The following is a 17,789-nucleotide window of genomic DNA, read 5'->3' as shown; positions in this document are numbered from 1 at the left end:
AGGGACACCCAACACAACTGGCCACGTGGTTACACCTGTCAGCTCCTCTTCAAGCCGCATTACCACTGTGGCGGGCCACCGTTTTCTCTCCCTAGGACTCTTCCAACAGCCTGTGGCCTTTCCAAGGGCCATGTGTGGTGCTGGATAAGGCAGAAGGACTGGAGGGTGAACGGGGGGTTAGGACCGGGCATAATGGAAGTTCTCCCGGCTTCTTACCAAGGAGACTGTTCCCAAGAGAGGCTGGATCTCCGGGCAAGCAGTTTAAGGGACCAATTAGGAGGAAGAAGACATGCCAGTGCTAATAATGCCTGTCAAGTTATTAAACCCTGATTATTATACAGTTTTCTCCTTTTCCCCAGCTTTTCATATATATTTTATTTGAAGATTGAGATTGATAGGGCTCACATTATTATTACTTATTGTAAAAAAATACACTCTCATGGATACTGAGTGATGTGTTTAATGTCATCTAGTTGAAGCCTATTTCAGGTGTTTGTTTTAAGAAACATTAAGTTTTATTTTAATACTAATCAAGTATACCATCTACTTGCTGGTACTGATAAATATTAAGTGTTTCAAAATATTAACTGGAATACTTAGAGTTTGATCAATGCTTAAAAAGATTTATTGTTTTACTAGAAATAAAACTTGGCTTATATTACTTTATGGTAATGCCCTGGGGCAAAGAAAGAGATAATAGCTGTTGCCAGACTTAACAGACTACACAGATATTCCAGGATAAATATAATTAGTGAAAAGTCTTTCACTGCCACAGAGCAGTATAAGGGACATTTTTTTTAGACCTAAGCTAGAAATCTAAATTCATAGACTCAATCTAAATTCCAATGATAAGAAATGTCAGTAGTTCACCACCCCTGGAACATTCCACTCTCTCTTAACAAGCAGTTGCTTTATTTTTTTTCCTTTTTAATTAGTTTTAGATGTCTGTGTAGTTCATTTTACCTTGATGTGTGTTTTACCCTGAGTCAACACAGATCATCAAATCACAAAGAAAAAAACAGAAATGCTTACCCTGTTAGTTTGTATCATAAATTACTGAGTAAAAATCATTTGTGAAGTAGGTAAAAATATAGATTTCATATAGAATCATAAAACTGTAAAGTCCAATTCTCTTTTTAAGATATGTATAAGATCATCTAGAATTAAAATTTAAGCCTCATCATTCTTTAGGAATCTTATTTCTCTTAAAAAAGATTATAAAAAGAGTTTTAGCTTTCATTATTTCTTACTGAAAAGATGATATTTTGCAGCTATCAAACGTGACATTTCAGGAATAAAAACAAAAAATAATTAGCAAACCTTATTAAAATATTGCTACAATTTACCACTTTACTAGAGATGATATAGCGTGCTTGATAGATTCCAAATATGACCCCATATTCAGTATACAAATTTGATTGATATAAGTGTATATATTCCATCATTTGCTCAGCAGATGAATAAATCAAATAGGCTAGCAAATATTTTCAGATTGTGCTACATGTACTATGTAAAATGTTCTTCCTCAAGAACAATGAAATGCTACAAAGAAATGGCTCCTTTCCGTGTTCCTTAAAACAGAGTTCTGTAACTAAATGAGTGTATTGCACTGTCATTCATGTAAAAATGAAATCTGAACTTTTGAAAATATCAAATGTAATTAAGAGAAGCTCTCCCAAAGCAATGGGCAGGAAGCAAAACAAAGTAAATAAGAGTTCTTATAAATAGCACTCCTGGAATGCTTTTAAGCCACGTACTTACTTATCGTTCCCTGGTTGTGACTGACCACTCTTCTCTCTCACAGTTTATCAACCCTGCCGTTCTCTGTTTCAGTACCCTGCCAGGATAACATTGGTCACTGCCCACATTCCAGAACCTAAGAGCATTCATACAGTGCTGACATGCGCTATCTCCAAAGCCCCTTGCGATAAAGCAATTATGTTCTCCTGGTGTCGTAAGACTTAACAGGACCAGATGCCCTGTTTTCCCCTGCTTCACAGAGGAGCCCTGTAATGGGACATGATGTGTAAAAGTCACCACAATTCATATAATCTGAAAGAAAACACGAATACCAAATTGAGAGGTAGTACCTTTCCCAAGGGTAAGAATGAAGAATAGTGAGACTCACTTCGCTGAATAAGGCTAGTCTGGCCTGCACAGCTCGTGCGCTGCTGTGAATACACAGCAGGAACAGACCTGTAAAAATGTTATCTGTCAGAGCCATGCAAGCAGGTCAAACGTCCTTATTAGGAGAAAGCGCACTGGCCTTAACAGAGCAACAGGAGGGTAGGGGGTTTGAAATTTGGCACATCTACATTCGTATTTTAAATGTTACGATTATTTTCCTTAGGTTTGTGAAAACTGTCAGCATGTTGACTTGCTGAATTGATGAACTAATCAGGAAAAAGCTTTGAATAGAAACTGTATTTCACAATGGATTCTACAACCTTGAGAGAAATAGGAGCATGGATCGTATGTCAAAAAGTACCTTAATTTCATAATTAAGAACTAGATTTAATTTATTCTGTTGGCCTATTATTTTGTGTGCTTTGTTCCAGATTAAGGCAGAGAGAAAATTGTATGAATATGCTGGGTTGGATATGGTTTCTCTCAGCTGGTATGGACCATCTGGTTTTCTGTGGTAGAATGAAAAGGTAGAAAAAGGATCGATGGACCAGCATGTGAGCCCAACTAAATTTTGAAAGACACCAAAGGTTTTGGATGTAGCAAGTAGTCTTAAAATCCATTACTTCACCCAACTAAAAAAATATACAGGACTGCAAAGAGGCCACAATCTCTGACCCTGTCCCATTCCCCCAAGCACCTTCTTTCTTGTTTTATGAAATTTATTTTATCATCAAAATAATAGTCTTATAATCTGAAAATGAACAGGATGGTGAGAGACAGTTTATACTTGATCCAAAGCCTGTAATTGCAAAACAAACATATCAAAACAAAACAAAAACAAATAAACGAAAGAAAAAAACCTTATGTGAAATCTGTCTATAAACAGAATACAGCATGAAAATAAGAAAAATTATATACGTGCAGTCTTTATTTAAATATCTAGGGAGACTTCTGGTCAAGATGGAGGTGTAGGTAAACATGGCTTGCTTCCTTGAACAGCCACATCAAAATTACAACTAAACTAAAGAAAAACCATCACTCAGAACCATCAGAAATTAAGTTGAATGGAAGTCCAACAACTATGGATTAAAGAAACCACATCTATCTGCACTGGTAGGAGGGGTGGAGATGTGGAATGGACTGGTCACAAACCCATACATGGTGGATAAAAATTCTGGAGGGATATCTTGGGAGTGAGGAGTCCCAGCCCCACACCAGGCCCCTAGTTCAGGCTTCCAGTGCCAGGAAGATAAGTCCCCATAACTTCTGGCTGCAAAAACCAGAGGTGATTGAGTCGATGGAAGAAACTTCTGGAGTCCCAAGCAGTTCCTCTTAAAGAACCCACCTGTGGACTTATTCAGATTCAGTCCTTCTGGGCCCCAGTACCAGGGTGGCAGCTTAAAGGCACCAGTGGCATACAGGGAGAAACTGAAGTGTCTGGTATCAAGGCAAGAGCTCGGGGACAACTTTCTCCAAGACAGAAAGGTGGGCACAGGTCACTCACCCTTTTCTGAACCCTCCCCCAACAGACTTACAGATCCAGCAAATGGGTACCCTATCTGAGAGTCAATGAACATGGCTAAAACTGGTTGCTCTGCCCTGGAGGTCCCCTTGGGTTTTGTCGCACGAACTTATGGGCCCACTTAAGCTAATAACAGTGGCTTTTCCATATAAATGGCCGATCTTGGCTCGTGCTTCACAACTTCCTAAATTGTCTCAAACAAGAAACCCTCAGCCTCAATGAGTCCCACCCCTGTACCTCTTGTTAAGTGGCCCAAGACCTGGCACTAGAAGCAGCCAGCCTAGGTTCACAGCTTAGCTTTGCCTGGGAACCTCCAAGCCCAGCACCAGTAGCGGCCATGGGCAGACTACTTTATAGCCCAGGCAGGGTGGCCCTGGGCAGAACACAGTTGGGGGTTGACTTTAGCCTGCTCCACCCAGAAAACCCCAGAGCCTGCATACCCAGTGGGCAGCTACAGACCACGTCAGAGTACCACCATCCTGTCCCTACACAGCTGATCCTCCATGGAGGGTGGAAGATGGTGGTAAGTGGTCACAGCTAGTCTCTGAAGCTGACTTGTCTGAGCAAATCCCTCTCACTCACCTGCCAACAGCAATAGGGGCTCAACTACAAGAGGAGGGTGCAGTCAGCCCACATGAAGGATTCTCTATGCATACCCAGCGTGGGTGATAGGGGAGGCTGTGCCATTGGACCCTATAGGACACCTACTACATTAGACCATGCTACCAAGACAGGGAGTCATAGCAGCTCTACCTAATACATAGAAACAAACAGAGGGAGGCTATCAAAATGAGAACAAAGAAATATGGCCTAAATGAAAGAACAGATCAAAATTGCAGAAAAAAACTAAACTAAATGGAAATAAGCAATCTGTCAGATGCAGAGTTCAAAATACTGGTTATAAAGATGCTCAAGGAACTTAGTGAGGACCTCAACAGCATAAAAAAGATCCAGTCAGAAATGAAAGATACACTAATTGAAATAAAGAACAATTTACAGGGAAACAACAGTAGACTGGATGAGGCCAACAATCAAATCAATGATTTGGAACATAAGGAAACAAATAACAACTAATCAGAACCAGAAGAAAAAAGAATAAAACAAACAAACAAACAAACAAAAATGAGGATAGTGCAAACAGCCTGTGGGACAATTTCAAGCATTCTAACATTTGCATCATGGGAGGGCCAGAAGAAGAAGAGAAAGAACAAGAAATTGGAAATCTATTTGAAAGACTAATGAAAGAAAACTTCCTTAATCTGGTGAAGGAAATAGTTTAGGAAGCACGGAGAGTCCCAAACAAGATGATGCAAAGAGGTCCACTCCAAGACACATCATAATTAAAATGCCAAAGGTTAAACATAAAGAGAGAATCTTAAAAGCACAAGAGAAAAGCAATGAGTTACCTGCAGGGGAGTTTCCATAAGACTGTCAGCTGATTTCAAAAAAGAAACTTTTCAGGTTAGATGGGTTTGGCAAGAAATATTCAAAGTCATGAAAAGCAGAAACATACAGCCAAGATTGCTCTACCCAGCAGAGCTATCATTTAGAATTGAAGGGCAGATTCCCAGACAAGAGAAAACTGAAGGAGCTCATCATCACCAAACAATTACTATGCAAAATATTAAAGGCACTTTTTTAACAAAAAGATAAAAACTATGAACAATAAAATGGCAATAAGTAAATTGCCATTTAGAAAAATCAAATCTAAAGAACAAACTAAGCAAATAAAAAGAACAGAGACAACATCATGGATATGGAGAGTTTTTGATGGTTGCCAGATGGAAGGGGCATGTGGGGGAATGGGTGAAGTGGTGAGGGGATTAAGAAGCACAAAGAGGACTTCCAGCCAAGATGGAGGCACAGGTAGATACAGTATGCCTCCTTGCACAACAAAAATATGAACAACAAAAATTTAGAGAAAACAAAACCAGTACTGACAGAAAATTGAACTGTATGGAAGTCTGACAACCAAGGAGTTAAAAAAAATAAACATTCATCCAGACCAGTAGGAGGAGTGAAGTCGGGTGGCTGGGCAGAGAGTGCTCTCGTCAAAGCAGTGGCTGGAGGACCCCTGGCACACAAGGTGGCAATTGTGGAGGGGTGCTGCACACAAGGCGGCTGGTGGACTGGGTGGTCCCACATTCACATGCAGATAAACCAGGTGAAACTGGGGAGCAAGACAGACCACGCAACCCAGGGTTCAAGAGTGGGGAAATAAAGCCTCAAAGCACCAACTGAAATCACCTCTGGAAGTTGAGGTGCCAGGAGAGACTCCCAGCCTCATAGGAGAGTTCATTGGAGAGACCCACAGAGTCCTAGAATATACACAAACCCACCCACCCAGGGACCAGCACCAGAAGGGCCCAGTTTGCTTGGGTGAAGCAGCAGAAGGGACTGAAATCTGGCAGAGAGAGGAGCAAGCCTCATTGTTCCCTCTCAGACCCCACCCCCACATACAGTGTCATGACCCAGGGACTGGGTTGCCCTGCCCTGGTGAACACCTACGGCTCTGCCCCTCACTATGGAACAGGTGCTTCAAGACAAAAAAAAAAAATGGCCCAAATGAAAGAACAGATCAAAGCTCCAGAAATAATACAACTAAATGATGAAGAGTTAGCCAACCTATCAAATGCACAGTTCAAAGCACTGGTGATCAGTATGCTCACAAAACTGGTTGATTTTGGTTGCAGATTAGATTAAAAGTGAAGGCTACACTAAGTGAAATAAAGAAAAATGTACAAGGAACCAATAGTGATGGGAAGGAAACTGAAACTCAAATGGAATGGATGAGAAGGAAGAAAGAAACAACCAAACAGAAAAGAAGGAAGAAACAAGAATTCAAAAAAATGAGGATAGGCTTAGGATCCTCCAGGACATCTTTAAACATTCCAACATCTGAACTTTAGGGGTACCAGAAGGGGAAGAGGAACAGACACAAGTGGAACACTTATTTGAACAAATAGTAAAGGAGAATTTCCCCAACTTGAAAAAGGAAATAGATTTCCAGGAAGTCCAGGAAGCTCAGAGAGTCCCAAAGAAGGTGGACCCAAGGAGGAACACACCAAGGCACATCATAATTACATTAGCCAAGATTAAAACGGAGAGACCTTGCAGGCAAGAAGGGGCTGGAAAGAAATATTCCAAGTCATGAAAGGGAAGGACCTACATCCAAGATTGCTCTATCCAGCAAAGCTTTCGTCTAGAATGGAAGGGCAGATAAAGCGAGTCTCATATAAGGTGAAGTTCAAGGAGTTTATCATCACCAAGCCCTTACTGCATGAAATGTCAAAGGGACTTACCTAAGAAAAAGAAGATAAAAAATATGAACAGTGAAAGGACAGCAAACTCACTCACAATTATTAACAACCACACCTAAAACAAAAACAAAAACAAACTAAGCAAACAACTAGAATAGGAACAGAACCACAGAAATGGAGATCACATGAAGGGTTAGCAACAGGTGAGTGGGAGGAGGAGAAGGGGGGAAAGGTACAGAGAATAAGTAGCATAGATAGTAGGTAGAAAATAGATAGGGGGGAGCGTAAGAATAGTATAGGAAATATAGAAGCTAAAGAACTTATGACACATGGACATGAACTAAATGAGAAGGTGGGAGGGAGAGTGTGTGCAGGGTGGAGGGGAGTGAAGGTGGAAAATAAGACAACTGTAATAGCATAATCAGTAAACTATATTTTAAAAAAAGAAAAAAAGCACAAAGAGGTAGTTACAGAATAGCAATGTAGATGTAAAGTACAGTATAGGAAATGGAGTAGCTAAAGAACTTATATGCATGACCCATGGTCATGAACAATGGTGTGAGGACTGCCTGAAGGAGTGCAGGGGCTTGGTGGAGCGGGGCATAAGGAGAAAAACTGGGACAACTGTAATAGTGTAATCAATAAAATATAGTTAAAAAATAAAGTAAAAGAAAAGAAAATACCTTTACTTGGCTTTTACATATATTCCCTGGTGGTAATGAATTTGGAGTCTTGTTTTTCTGAAAAGTAGCTGGAATATAATAGGAAAAAAGGTTCATTTTTTTCTTTCCAGTGACTCATTCTAGGAGATGAAAAAACACTGTAATAAAAGTGGCTTTTCTACAGAGAGTTAAGGTTATTTTTGAACCACAGTTTAATTGGAGATAATCTTGGTATGAAGATGGTCATTGGTTTTGCCTCTGGAAAGGCTGGCAAAGCCTTTTGTCTGATGGGAGCTTGACGGGTGGCTTTACGTTCTGCTAGAGGACACTCGGGGCCCAAAGATCAAGGAGAAGCCCCAGGAACCCAAGGTCCTATTCCTACAGGAAGGCTGCAATAGCAGTGAGAGCAGAGTTATCAGAGGGGAAAATAGGAGGAACACGGAAGGAAGCTATGCCCAGGCTGATGTGTGTGCACCAGAGGCTGCTCAATGGCCTGTAATCCCTGCCTGTGCTGTGGACACCTGTGTGGCCCTAGACTAGTGACGGCCCTGGCTCTGCTCAGATTCTTCATCTGTAAAATTGAGGTGATAAAATGCCTATTCACTGGGTTGCTGTGAGAATTAAATCAGATAAGACATATAAAACAGTTGGCCTCATGTAGCATACATCCTCACTAAATGTGTTTAAACTGTGTTTTTTTAATTGTGGTAAAATACAGATAACATATAGTGTGCCATTTTAGCCATTTTAAGTCACAGGGCAGTGGCATTGAGTATATTTACATCGTTGTGCAGCCATCAGTACCACCTGTCTCTAGAACTTTTCCGTTACCTGAAGCTGGAATTCCGTATCTATCGAATGCCAAATCCACATTTCTCCCTCCTTTCCCAGCTCCTGGTGACCACCATTCTCCTTTCTCTATCAATTAACCATAAATATTTGGACTTTTGTGACTGATTGATTTCACAAAGGCATAATGCCTTTGATTTTTATAGCATTCTGAGTGCTATGTTTATGTTGACAGAATGAAAATCTGTTTCAGGGAAGGCAAGCACTCTCACTTACCTGTAAAAATTAAACAAATATGCATTTCCTCAACCCCAAAATGGATATTCCAGCAGCACTAGAGACCCTCCGTAGCTTTATTAACCTGATGGTAGTAACAACTGGGTTTTGGGAGTCTCTTTAAACAAACAACTTTCAACACCTCCATCAATCACATCTCCTCGAAAGTTATACTGAAGTGGTCAAGTGATGGTTCTCATGGGAACTGAATCCTGTCAGACTCCTCCAATGTCCTACAGATTCCTACCCTTCATAATATGAAGGTTAGGGACCCCTTCATATTGCCCTTCTCTACAGAAGAGAGGACAGTTTGGACATCTCCTTAAAATATGAGCTTTCGCTGAGCTCCAATTCAGCCACAAAATCACCTTAGACCTACACACACTAGTTACAGTGAAAAACATAGTTACACACATATTTTTTATCTTGTTCTGTTATCTGAATAAATGATGATTTCTTCCTGAGCGATCACATTTAACTTCATGTGGGTAGTACTCAAAACATATCATGTCTAGGAGATCAATAATTTTGGCAACATTATGAGGTAGCTTTTATCATACCATATATTTTGGATATATATACAAGCTTCTTTAAAAATAACCAAACATTAAATTTGCATTAATTATTCATATTTTGCTGTGAAAGCCCACAAACAAAATAAATAGAACCTTGAGACCTGTGGGATACCATCAAATATACCTGCACAAACACAATGCATATCTTGGAAAGTGAGAAAAGAAAGAGGGAAAAAAGAATATTTGAAGCAATAATAGCAGAAAACTTCTCAAATTTGTAAAGAAATATTCATCTACACATCAAAGAAGTTCAGTAAAATCTAAGTAGGAAAAGTTGAAAAATATCCATACCCAGAAACATCAAAATTGACCCGTTGAAAAGCAACACAGAGGATCTTGCAAGAATAAAGAGAAGCAACCCATCACATACAATTGATCCTGACTAAAATGATAGCTCATTTCTCATTAACCACCAACCTACTTTCTATACACAGCAAAGCTATCCTTCAAATATGAAGCAAGCTAAGACATTCCCAAATAAACAAAAACTGAGAAAATTTGTCACTAAACACTGAAAGGAGGGAGGCCTGCACATTGAAATAAAAGGACACTAGACAGAAATTTCAATTCACATTTAGAAATGAAGGACACTGTTAAGCTAACTACCTAGGTGCTCATAAAAAACAGTATAAATGTCCTGTTTGCACTGTAAAAGCCTTGGAAGCCAAGCTGTGTGTGATGTGCAAAACCTGGTGATGTGGAACTTAGTCTTGAAAACTTCCAAGCATATGTTTTTATTAAACATTAAACCTTATTAAACTAAGTCACAAAGATGGTCATAAACTTGGACTCGACAGGAAGGATCTCAAGCTTACCAGGTTCCGTGCTGTAAAAATACCTGTGTTGGTGCCAAGATCAGAGAGGCCCAAATGGGAAGAAAATGAAAAAGAAAAATATGAGCTTTAAGAACTTGATTTGATACTTCTTAACACTGAAGGTACATTCTTTAAGCAATTGCCAGAGCTTTAAAAAAAAAGACAAAACTACAATGGCTCTTCTGAGATGCTTTCAGTGTTTCGCGTCATCTGCTATGGGCCTTTACAACCTCCCTGGAGAACAACTAAGAGATGAGAATCAGTACTTTAATTTTATAGGTGATAAACAAGGCTAGGGATGTTAATCAACTGTTCCCGAACAAAGAAAATCATCCTTTTCTTTCAGGGTAGTGAGCTCTGTCCATCCTATCATGTCCTCAAAGCAAAGCCATTTTCTGCCTGTAAGTACCTAAGAAGATTAGGAACCCAGGATGGCCCGAAACGGACTTTGTAAAGGAGGCATCTGATTCAGAGGTGTGGAAACTTTTGAACTGCAACATACTTATTTTGTGTTAGAAGTAGAAATAAGGATTGTAGGTATGAATTAAGTAGTCATAGTTTCCCCTTCTCTGATGCTTAAGATGCTATTAACAGGTAACAAACCTATGTAATTAAACCAATGTTTAAAGGCAGGTAAGCACTACTTGTAAGGCTAATAACTGATATAATGTTACATAAAGGTTAAATGAAAGCAGGTCCCCTACCAAGAAAGTGTGTTGAAAATTCTAGTGCTCCATACCTACAGAAAGAGTGAGGGAGATGGGCCCCCTGGGTGACCACTTAAAGGGGGAGTCCCAGGGGATGCTACGAGGGTGCAGGGTCCCTTCTGGGTTCCAATTGCCCTGAATCAACGAGCACCTGATGATCTATGGACTCATGCTAACCTCGACAGTGCAAACTCTGTGTATCTAAAGTTGACACAGAATACACTTCTCCTGGTAACTACCACTGAGTCAGGTGTGGTTATTGTGTAAGAGTTATTACCTCCAGAAGATAAGTTAGGTACCTGAATAAAGTCGAAAACGTTTTCTTCCACTTTCCAAAATTAAGGCTTAACCTTCTGACTGGCCTAGTGTAGATTTCTAATCAAACTGATGCTCTGTTCCCTCACACTAAAGCACCCTGTAGTGATGCCAGCAAGGCGCTGCAGCATAATGTACCATCTGTCTTGATGTTAGGAAGTCTTTTGATAGCTGGACCTGGTCAAGGGAAAATTGTCTAATAGGTGAGTCTTCAAAGAGCTACCCAGTGTCTAACAAATAAAAGTAACATTGGAATCTAAACACGGAACTTACTAAAATAATATACACAGAGATATAGAGAATAAATATTTAGATAAATATTCACCTTTGCTAGTAATGTGAACAGAAATTAGAGCACTGTTGTGAAATTATTTGTATTTTAAAGCAATTATTAATACATAATGTGGGGTATACTAATATGAAATTAGCGTATCAGTACTATTATGTTGGCATTTTCAACTGGTATAATTATTTTAAAAAGAGATATGAAAAGCCATAGCAGAGACAGACGAACATTCCGATCCACTCACTGCGCATGTAATCCCACCTCTGAGAATTTATCACACAGGAGTTATTTAACAGAGCCAGAAAACTATATGCTCACATTTTTATGCCAGATTTATTTATCTATAAAAACAAAATTATAGAATTAACTAAAGGTCCAACAATAAATGACCATTTCTATTTAGAGAAACTACAGTAAATTTGTGCAATGCTATATCATTTGGTGATTAAAAAGTGATTTCAAAATATAGTTGAAGAAAAAAGGCAGGATCCAGAATATTCTGTACACTATAGTTACGATTATACAAGTATGCGTGCTTGTGGAAAGGAGTATGATATAATTTCCTGAATATCTGACCAAAAGCAGTGAGACTGTGGGGCATTCCCATGCACGTTTCTTTTAATATTTCTTCTCCTTTTAATATGAATAACTTGCTATTCATGACTTTGACTTGTAAAGCTCTCTTTCGAGTTTTTTCAATTTTAACAAGGGAAATTACTTTGCAAATCTCTGCTGGGATAGCACAAATTTTTATTACTGTGAACTGATTGTTTTATGGGAGCAGCAGGGCATCAGACCTTCTGGCCTCTCCAGCTGGTAAAGCCAGCACCTTGGTGATCCTCCACTAAAGCATCCAGGCCTTTTCAGCATCATGCCTCCATTTACCACAAATCACACCCGAAACATGGTGCAGAGCCCTGTGGTCTCAGACCACTGTTTGTTTACAACATGTGAGAACAACAGGACCATGTTAACGTCCTCTGCTTTCTACACTGATTGGGCAATACAAAGGTGAGGAGAAAGGCAACACAATAATTTAAAAATGGCTAGACTTTGTAGAGTATTTAACCCGCACAACCTTTTTTGTTTTCTCAGGCTTAGTGTCGCTCAGGAGCTCTGTTTCTTTACCGTTTGGAGGTCGAGGGCCACTTGGAGAGCCTGCTTGGAGGAGAGGGGGTGATGCAGATGTACAGAGAGGCGCATTTGCATGTCATCTCAGAGGATTTATACTTGCTCTCTCTCTCCTTCCAGCCCTCTGATACAGCACTCACAGACATTCAGTTAGGAGTCCCGCTTCACAGGGCTTTACTGTGGAACATTAATGACTTCAATCTGTCTGTATTCCTTCCAGTATGCAAATGAAAAACCACTCAGCACTTTGCCCATTGCCTCTCATAGATATCCTCATTTGGGGTCTCAAAGATGAGTTTTTTATTATTGGTCATTGTCTGCAACTGATTCAACCGCAGGCAGCACACACAGCGGTCTGCATGCACTGTGGTAAATATTACCCTGAAACAGATATTGTTACTCCTACCTTCACAGATGATGAAACCGAGGCTCGGAGAAGATAGAACTTGCCAAATCACACAGTTACTGAGGGGATGGTATAGTATTCAAAGTCAAGTAACTGAGTCCAAACATTTGCTTCTAACCACAGTCGGAAAAAAACTGAAATTGCGGGTAAAAATATTAAATAAAGGGAAAAACCTGCATAAGTCGAAAAGGTTATTTCTACCTGGTGGGACAGAGGGAAGGGCACAGCGGAAGGGCCATGTCTGTCTAGGAGCGGCGGCACACAGTTGCAGCCATACGAGGCAGACACCCCAGAACCCGCAGTGGTCAAAAGCACACTTAACAACAGTCGGAGTCATTTTTTCTCCCTTTGGCTGTGAAAAAGCATCTATAACAAATTACACTGGTCTATTAATTTCATCTTAATGCAAGCATGGGAATAATTGACAAATGTGCTTTCACATATTTGGGGTTTGGAGTCACTTTAAAAAGTGTAACTGACATGAAAACTGAAATTGTACTGAACGAGACAAAATTAAAAACCATGTCACTCACTCAGTAGCCTAAAAAGTTACTCTACGGTACATATACATAGCTACCAATACAGAATCGCATCCATAGTTTTAAACATTCTCTCCATTTATGGTATTGCCCAGATTGCAAGAAAAGTTTCTCTCATTATTGGGGGACTTTGAGAACGGCTACATGAGAGTTTTAAGTGGGAATAGAAAAGAAGGCTTTTTATAAAGACTTGTTTTAAAACTTAACCTAAAACAAAAACCCATGTACTTATCAGCCCTAATCAAACACAGGTATTAGTTAAGAGGAGGCCATAAGAAATAAAAATCTAGGCTTGGTAAAGAGGAGGCAGCTTAAAAAAATAAACACCTCTGTCGGCTTCTCTGTAATACTTCAAGACAGAACTGAAAGTAACTGTAGCATAAATTATTCAAGTAACTATTTTGGAATCATGCAGACTGACTTTCCAATTAAATAATGGTGACATTGGCATGCTCAATTTCACCACTGAAAATATTCAAAATGATGGGTGGAATGTACTTGGTAATTTGGATACTTGGTAATTCAGGTTTTGGATTATACATTTTCCTAATTCATAATGGAATTCCTCTGCAGGAACAATGATACCAGCTATTTCATGTCTGATAATGTTTTTAGAAAGGCAGCAAATTTATAGGAAATGATAATTCCAGATGTCTTTCAAAATAGACAAGACCAATTTCCAAATTAAATGAGTGACATTTGAAAAGCACAGAAATGTGTGTGAAGTATTTAATACCCAGAAATCCTTTATAATTAATGCATACATTGGCAGCTTGGCCAGAGCCTAAATAAATGCAAAACTGCAGTATAGGAAATGTAATGGGGATAACACAAACAAGGAAAGTCTATTTTCAGAAAATTTAAAATGAAATGTAATAAAAGGACATTGAAATCATATAGGTTAAGCAAAGCTTCTCCCGGTTTGCAGACTGTGCTATATGATCCAATGCAGAACGAACGATTACCACACAGCAATTTCTTAGCAAACAGTTTTCTCTCTTAAACTGAGTGTAGTGTAGGCTAGAATAACTGAAAACAAAAGAAGAACCCTGGAAAGAACTTTTAAACAAGTTGTGCTTTATTGATTTAAAATTTTTTCAGCCTCCTATTAGCACAGATATTTCTAACCTTATGATTTTTAGAGGCTGCTGTTTACATATGGGTTCTAGAACTATTTTTTTCCCAAAGTCTTCCTTCCAAAGAAAGGCATCAATAATGATATGATCTTTTCTTTGAAAGTTCCAAACCAAATCCAGACACCCAAACATCTAATTATTGTGTGGTAAAGCTCTGTACTTAAGTATTAAAAATATTAGACATGCGTTGCTCTATTTCATTAAATAAAAAAATTAACATCATAAACAGCAATCAAATCTCAATTCGCAGCAACACAAGAAGACAAATCACCCTGTATTACGTACGTAGATTGGCCTCAGAAACTAATAAGCTCAGGGGCTGGGCTGCCCGGATAACCCACACTGAAACAAGAGATTGCCTAGAGTTGAAAACGCATTTTTATTTTCTACTGTTTCTTTACTGTCTGTCCCTGTCTCTCCCCAGCTATTAAGTGATCTCAGTATGATACAGTTTAAGACCAGAGTTACATTTCACTTGCTTAAACCACCTGAACATTTATGTAATAACATTGTGAATGATAACATTTCTGGCAAGACAATGACAACTCTAAAAAAGAGTGAAGCAACTAACATGATTTTAGCTTGAGTTCATTAACAATCCAGTACATGGCTGTGTCCTCTAAACTGCACGGTGCATGTGGCCTGCCTTCCTGCCCAAACGCTTACCCCAGGAACGATGCACCTAGTCTGAGGAGACTGGAGGCGTCCGTCAGGCATGCCAGCCCAGCTCCAGGTGGGGTCAGCTCTCCAGGAGAACAGCCTTCACAGGAGCAAGAACTCAGTGAAAAAGCTCAAGACAGTCAAGTCTTGCTTTGCTGACCTGCGTATCAACTGCTTTCCTTTTCCTTGCTGGCTGGGGATGTGCGGTATGAGCTAGTGTGACTTTCTAATGTTCTTTAGATTACAACCGTTCTGTTCCAGAACCACTCTGGCAAGCAGAGGAGCCCATCAGTCAATGAACAAACGCAAGGGGGAGGGGCTTTTGTACCTTGACATCAGCTGGCTCAGAAGAGAGAAGCCTGCAAACTTGTGCAAACAGAGTAACAGTTCATTAATATCAGATGCATGCCTTAGAGCAGCACTGGTCAGCACAGTGCTAAAGACACTTTCTACAGAATAATAGGCTGCACACGGACCAGCTGCTCGCGTTCAGGGAAATTATTGGACTGAAAGAGTCTGAAATAAAAGTGAGAGCATTCTGCTACTCCCACGCACAGAAGAAATATTTCCTCTTTTACATAGCACAAAATAACATCATACTTTTGTGGTCACCTTTTACAATGTGTAGGAAGAGTATACAATTTCTTTGCACAAATAAATATCAATTGGATACATTTCATTTTAATGAAAAATAACTCCTTTTCATCCAAAGATACCTTTAGAAAATGAAATGATAACCATGATACTCTGAGAACACTTGCAAAAAGCACATGACAAAGGATTACTAGCTGGAAATAGAAAGAACTCCTGCAAGTCAATAAATAAATCTAAAAGGATAAGGAAAAAAACATAAATTGAATAATCATCAAGAAGAAAGTCCTAGTGTCCAATCAACATGATAACATTCTTGACTTCAGTACTAATCACAAATACAAATTAAAATCAGAATTTACCATCTCACACCCAGGTGAGTGGAAACATCTATATGTCTGAAAATACCAGGTCTTGGTGAGGACGCCAAGTAGGGACTGGCAAAGCATGAGCCAAGGGCCAAACCAGCCAGGGGTCTGTTTGGTGCAACCTGTAAGCTAAAAATCTATTTTACATTTTTAAATGTTTGAAAAGAAATCAACAGAAAAATTGTATTTTGTGACAATGAAAATCATATGAATTTCAAATTTTAGTGTCCTTAAGCAAACGTTCATCAGTCATGATTATTCGCTTACAAACAGCCTATGGCTGCTTTTCTGTGAAAACACCAGAGTTGAATAGTTGCGACAGGGACCATGTACTTCACTAAGGTTTAAGAATCTTTTCCCTTTTCACAGAAAAGGTTTGCCGACTACCAATGTAGAACAACCAGACTTTCATGCATTGCCGGTGGAAGTAGACGTTAGATATTTAGCAAAATGTTGTGAAATTTAGGTGTGAGTACCCTAGGACTGGCCGCCCATTCCTTGGGATTGACGCAGAGAATCCCTCCCATGAATACCCAGGAGAGTACAGGTGCGGAATGGCCCTCTAACGCTGGGGGCCACAGTAAGAAGTTGGAAACATTCTCAGTGCCTGGCAACAGGAAATGGATGATCAGAGTCTGAGACACTATGTAGCAGCAAAAGTGCTATGTACGTGGGTAAATCTGCACAAACACGGTGTCAGGAGAAAGAGGCAAGCTGCAGAACCGTGATACTCTGAGAACCTGTGACATGATCTGTACGAAGTTGGAAAATATTCAAAAACACTACTTTATGTAGGTGGTACAAGTACAAAGATAAACATGAAAATGAGTGCCAAAAGCAGGATAGAGGTTCCATCTGGATAGGAGCACATCTGAAGAGTTCATGGGCCGGGGGCAACTCAACAAGTGATAATTTATTTCTTAAAATAGGTCACACCAACACCATTCATCATTATATTATCTATGCTTTTTTTATACCCTGAAAAATTCCTAATAAAGAAATAACTTTAGAATTAGGAAACATAGTTAAAAGAATCATGATACAAAATACCTGTTCATTATATAGACAATAAAATGTTTATGGGACACTTTCATTGTGTAACAAAATAGATATGATATATGAAAGTAAGTAAAAGATGCTTGTTCATTATATACAGACAATAAAATGTTTATAGGATATTTTCATTGTACAACAAAACAGGAATCATACATGGAAATAAGTAAAAGAAAAAGATGTAGTCTGCCAATTTTCTTCACAGTAATGACTCTACTGTTAAAAATATTTACAAAAAGCTTGTAAGGAAACATATGGATTTTATTTATAGTGGTTGCACCTGGGTAATGGTTTGAAGGTGTTTTCTTTTCTCCTTTTAAAAAATTTTGTATTTTTTGAACTTTCTACAGTAGGTTGATATTACTTCTTCAACTTCAAAAAGGTTTTCTTAAGTATCTAACAGGCAACCATGAATTATCTAATTTGTAGAGAAATTAGAAACCTTTGTTTAAATTACTACTAGCTTGCAGAAAACTGATATAAGTGAAAACGAATTAGAAATGGATTTGTCTAGCAGAAATGTTCATGATTTCGCTCTCGTGTACAAGACAACCCCCACCCACACACAAAT

The 17,789-nt window shown here is 39.1% G+C and overlaps 1 protein-coding gene across 9 annotated transcripts in view; it reads right to left on the bottom strand.

The window, feature by feature from the left end:
- Positions 1-17,789, bottom strand: part of CACNB2 (calcium voltage-gated channel auxiliary subunit beta 2) — a 332,982-nt gene that overhangs the window by 144,808 nt on the left and 170,385 nt on the right. Inside the window, exon 1 of one of the 9 annotated variants that reach the window (XM_053673499.1) lies at positions 15,213-15,418. The exons of the other annotated variants lie outside the window; for them this stretch is intronic. Within the exon in view, the coding sequence (XP_053529474.1) occupies positions 15,213-15,263 (51 nt within the window). The 5' untranslated portion in view covers positions 15,264-15,418. Of the gene's footprint in view, positions 1-15,212; positions 15,419-17,789 lie in introns of those variants that run through there. 9 annotated transcript variants of the gene reach the window in all.

The sequence above is a fragment of the Artibeus jamaicensis genome, unplaced genomic scaffold (assembly GCF_021234435.1).
Source record: "Artibeus jamaicensis isolate MK-2021 breed Jamaican fruit bat unplaced genomic scaffold, CSHL_Jam_final contig_867, whole genome shotgun sequence".
NCBI lineage: Eukaryota > Metazoa > Chordata > Mammalia > Chiroptera > Phyllostomidae > Artibeus > Artibeus jamaicensis.
Note: the sequence above shows the minus strand (reverse complement) of the source record. Positions and strands in the feature narration are given on the sequence as shown.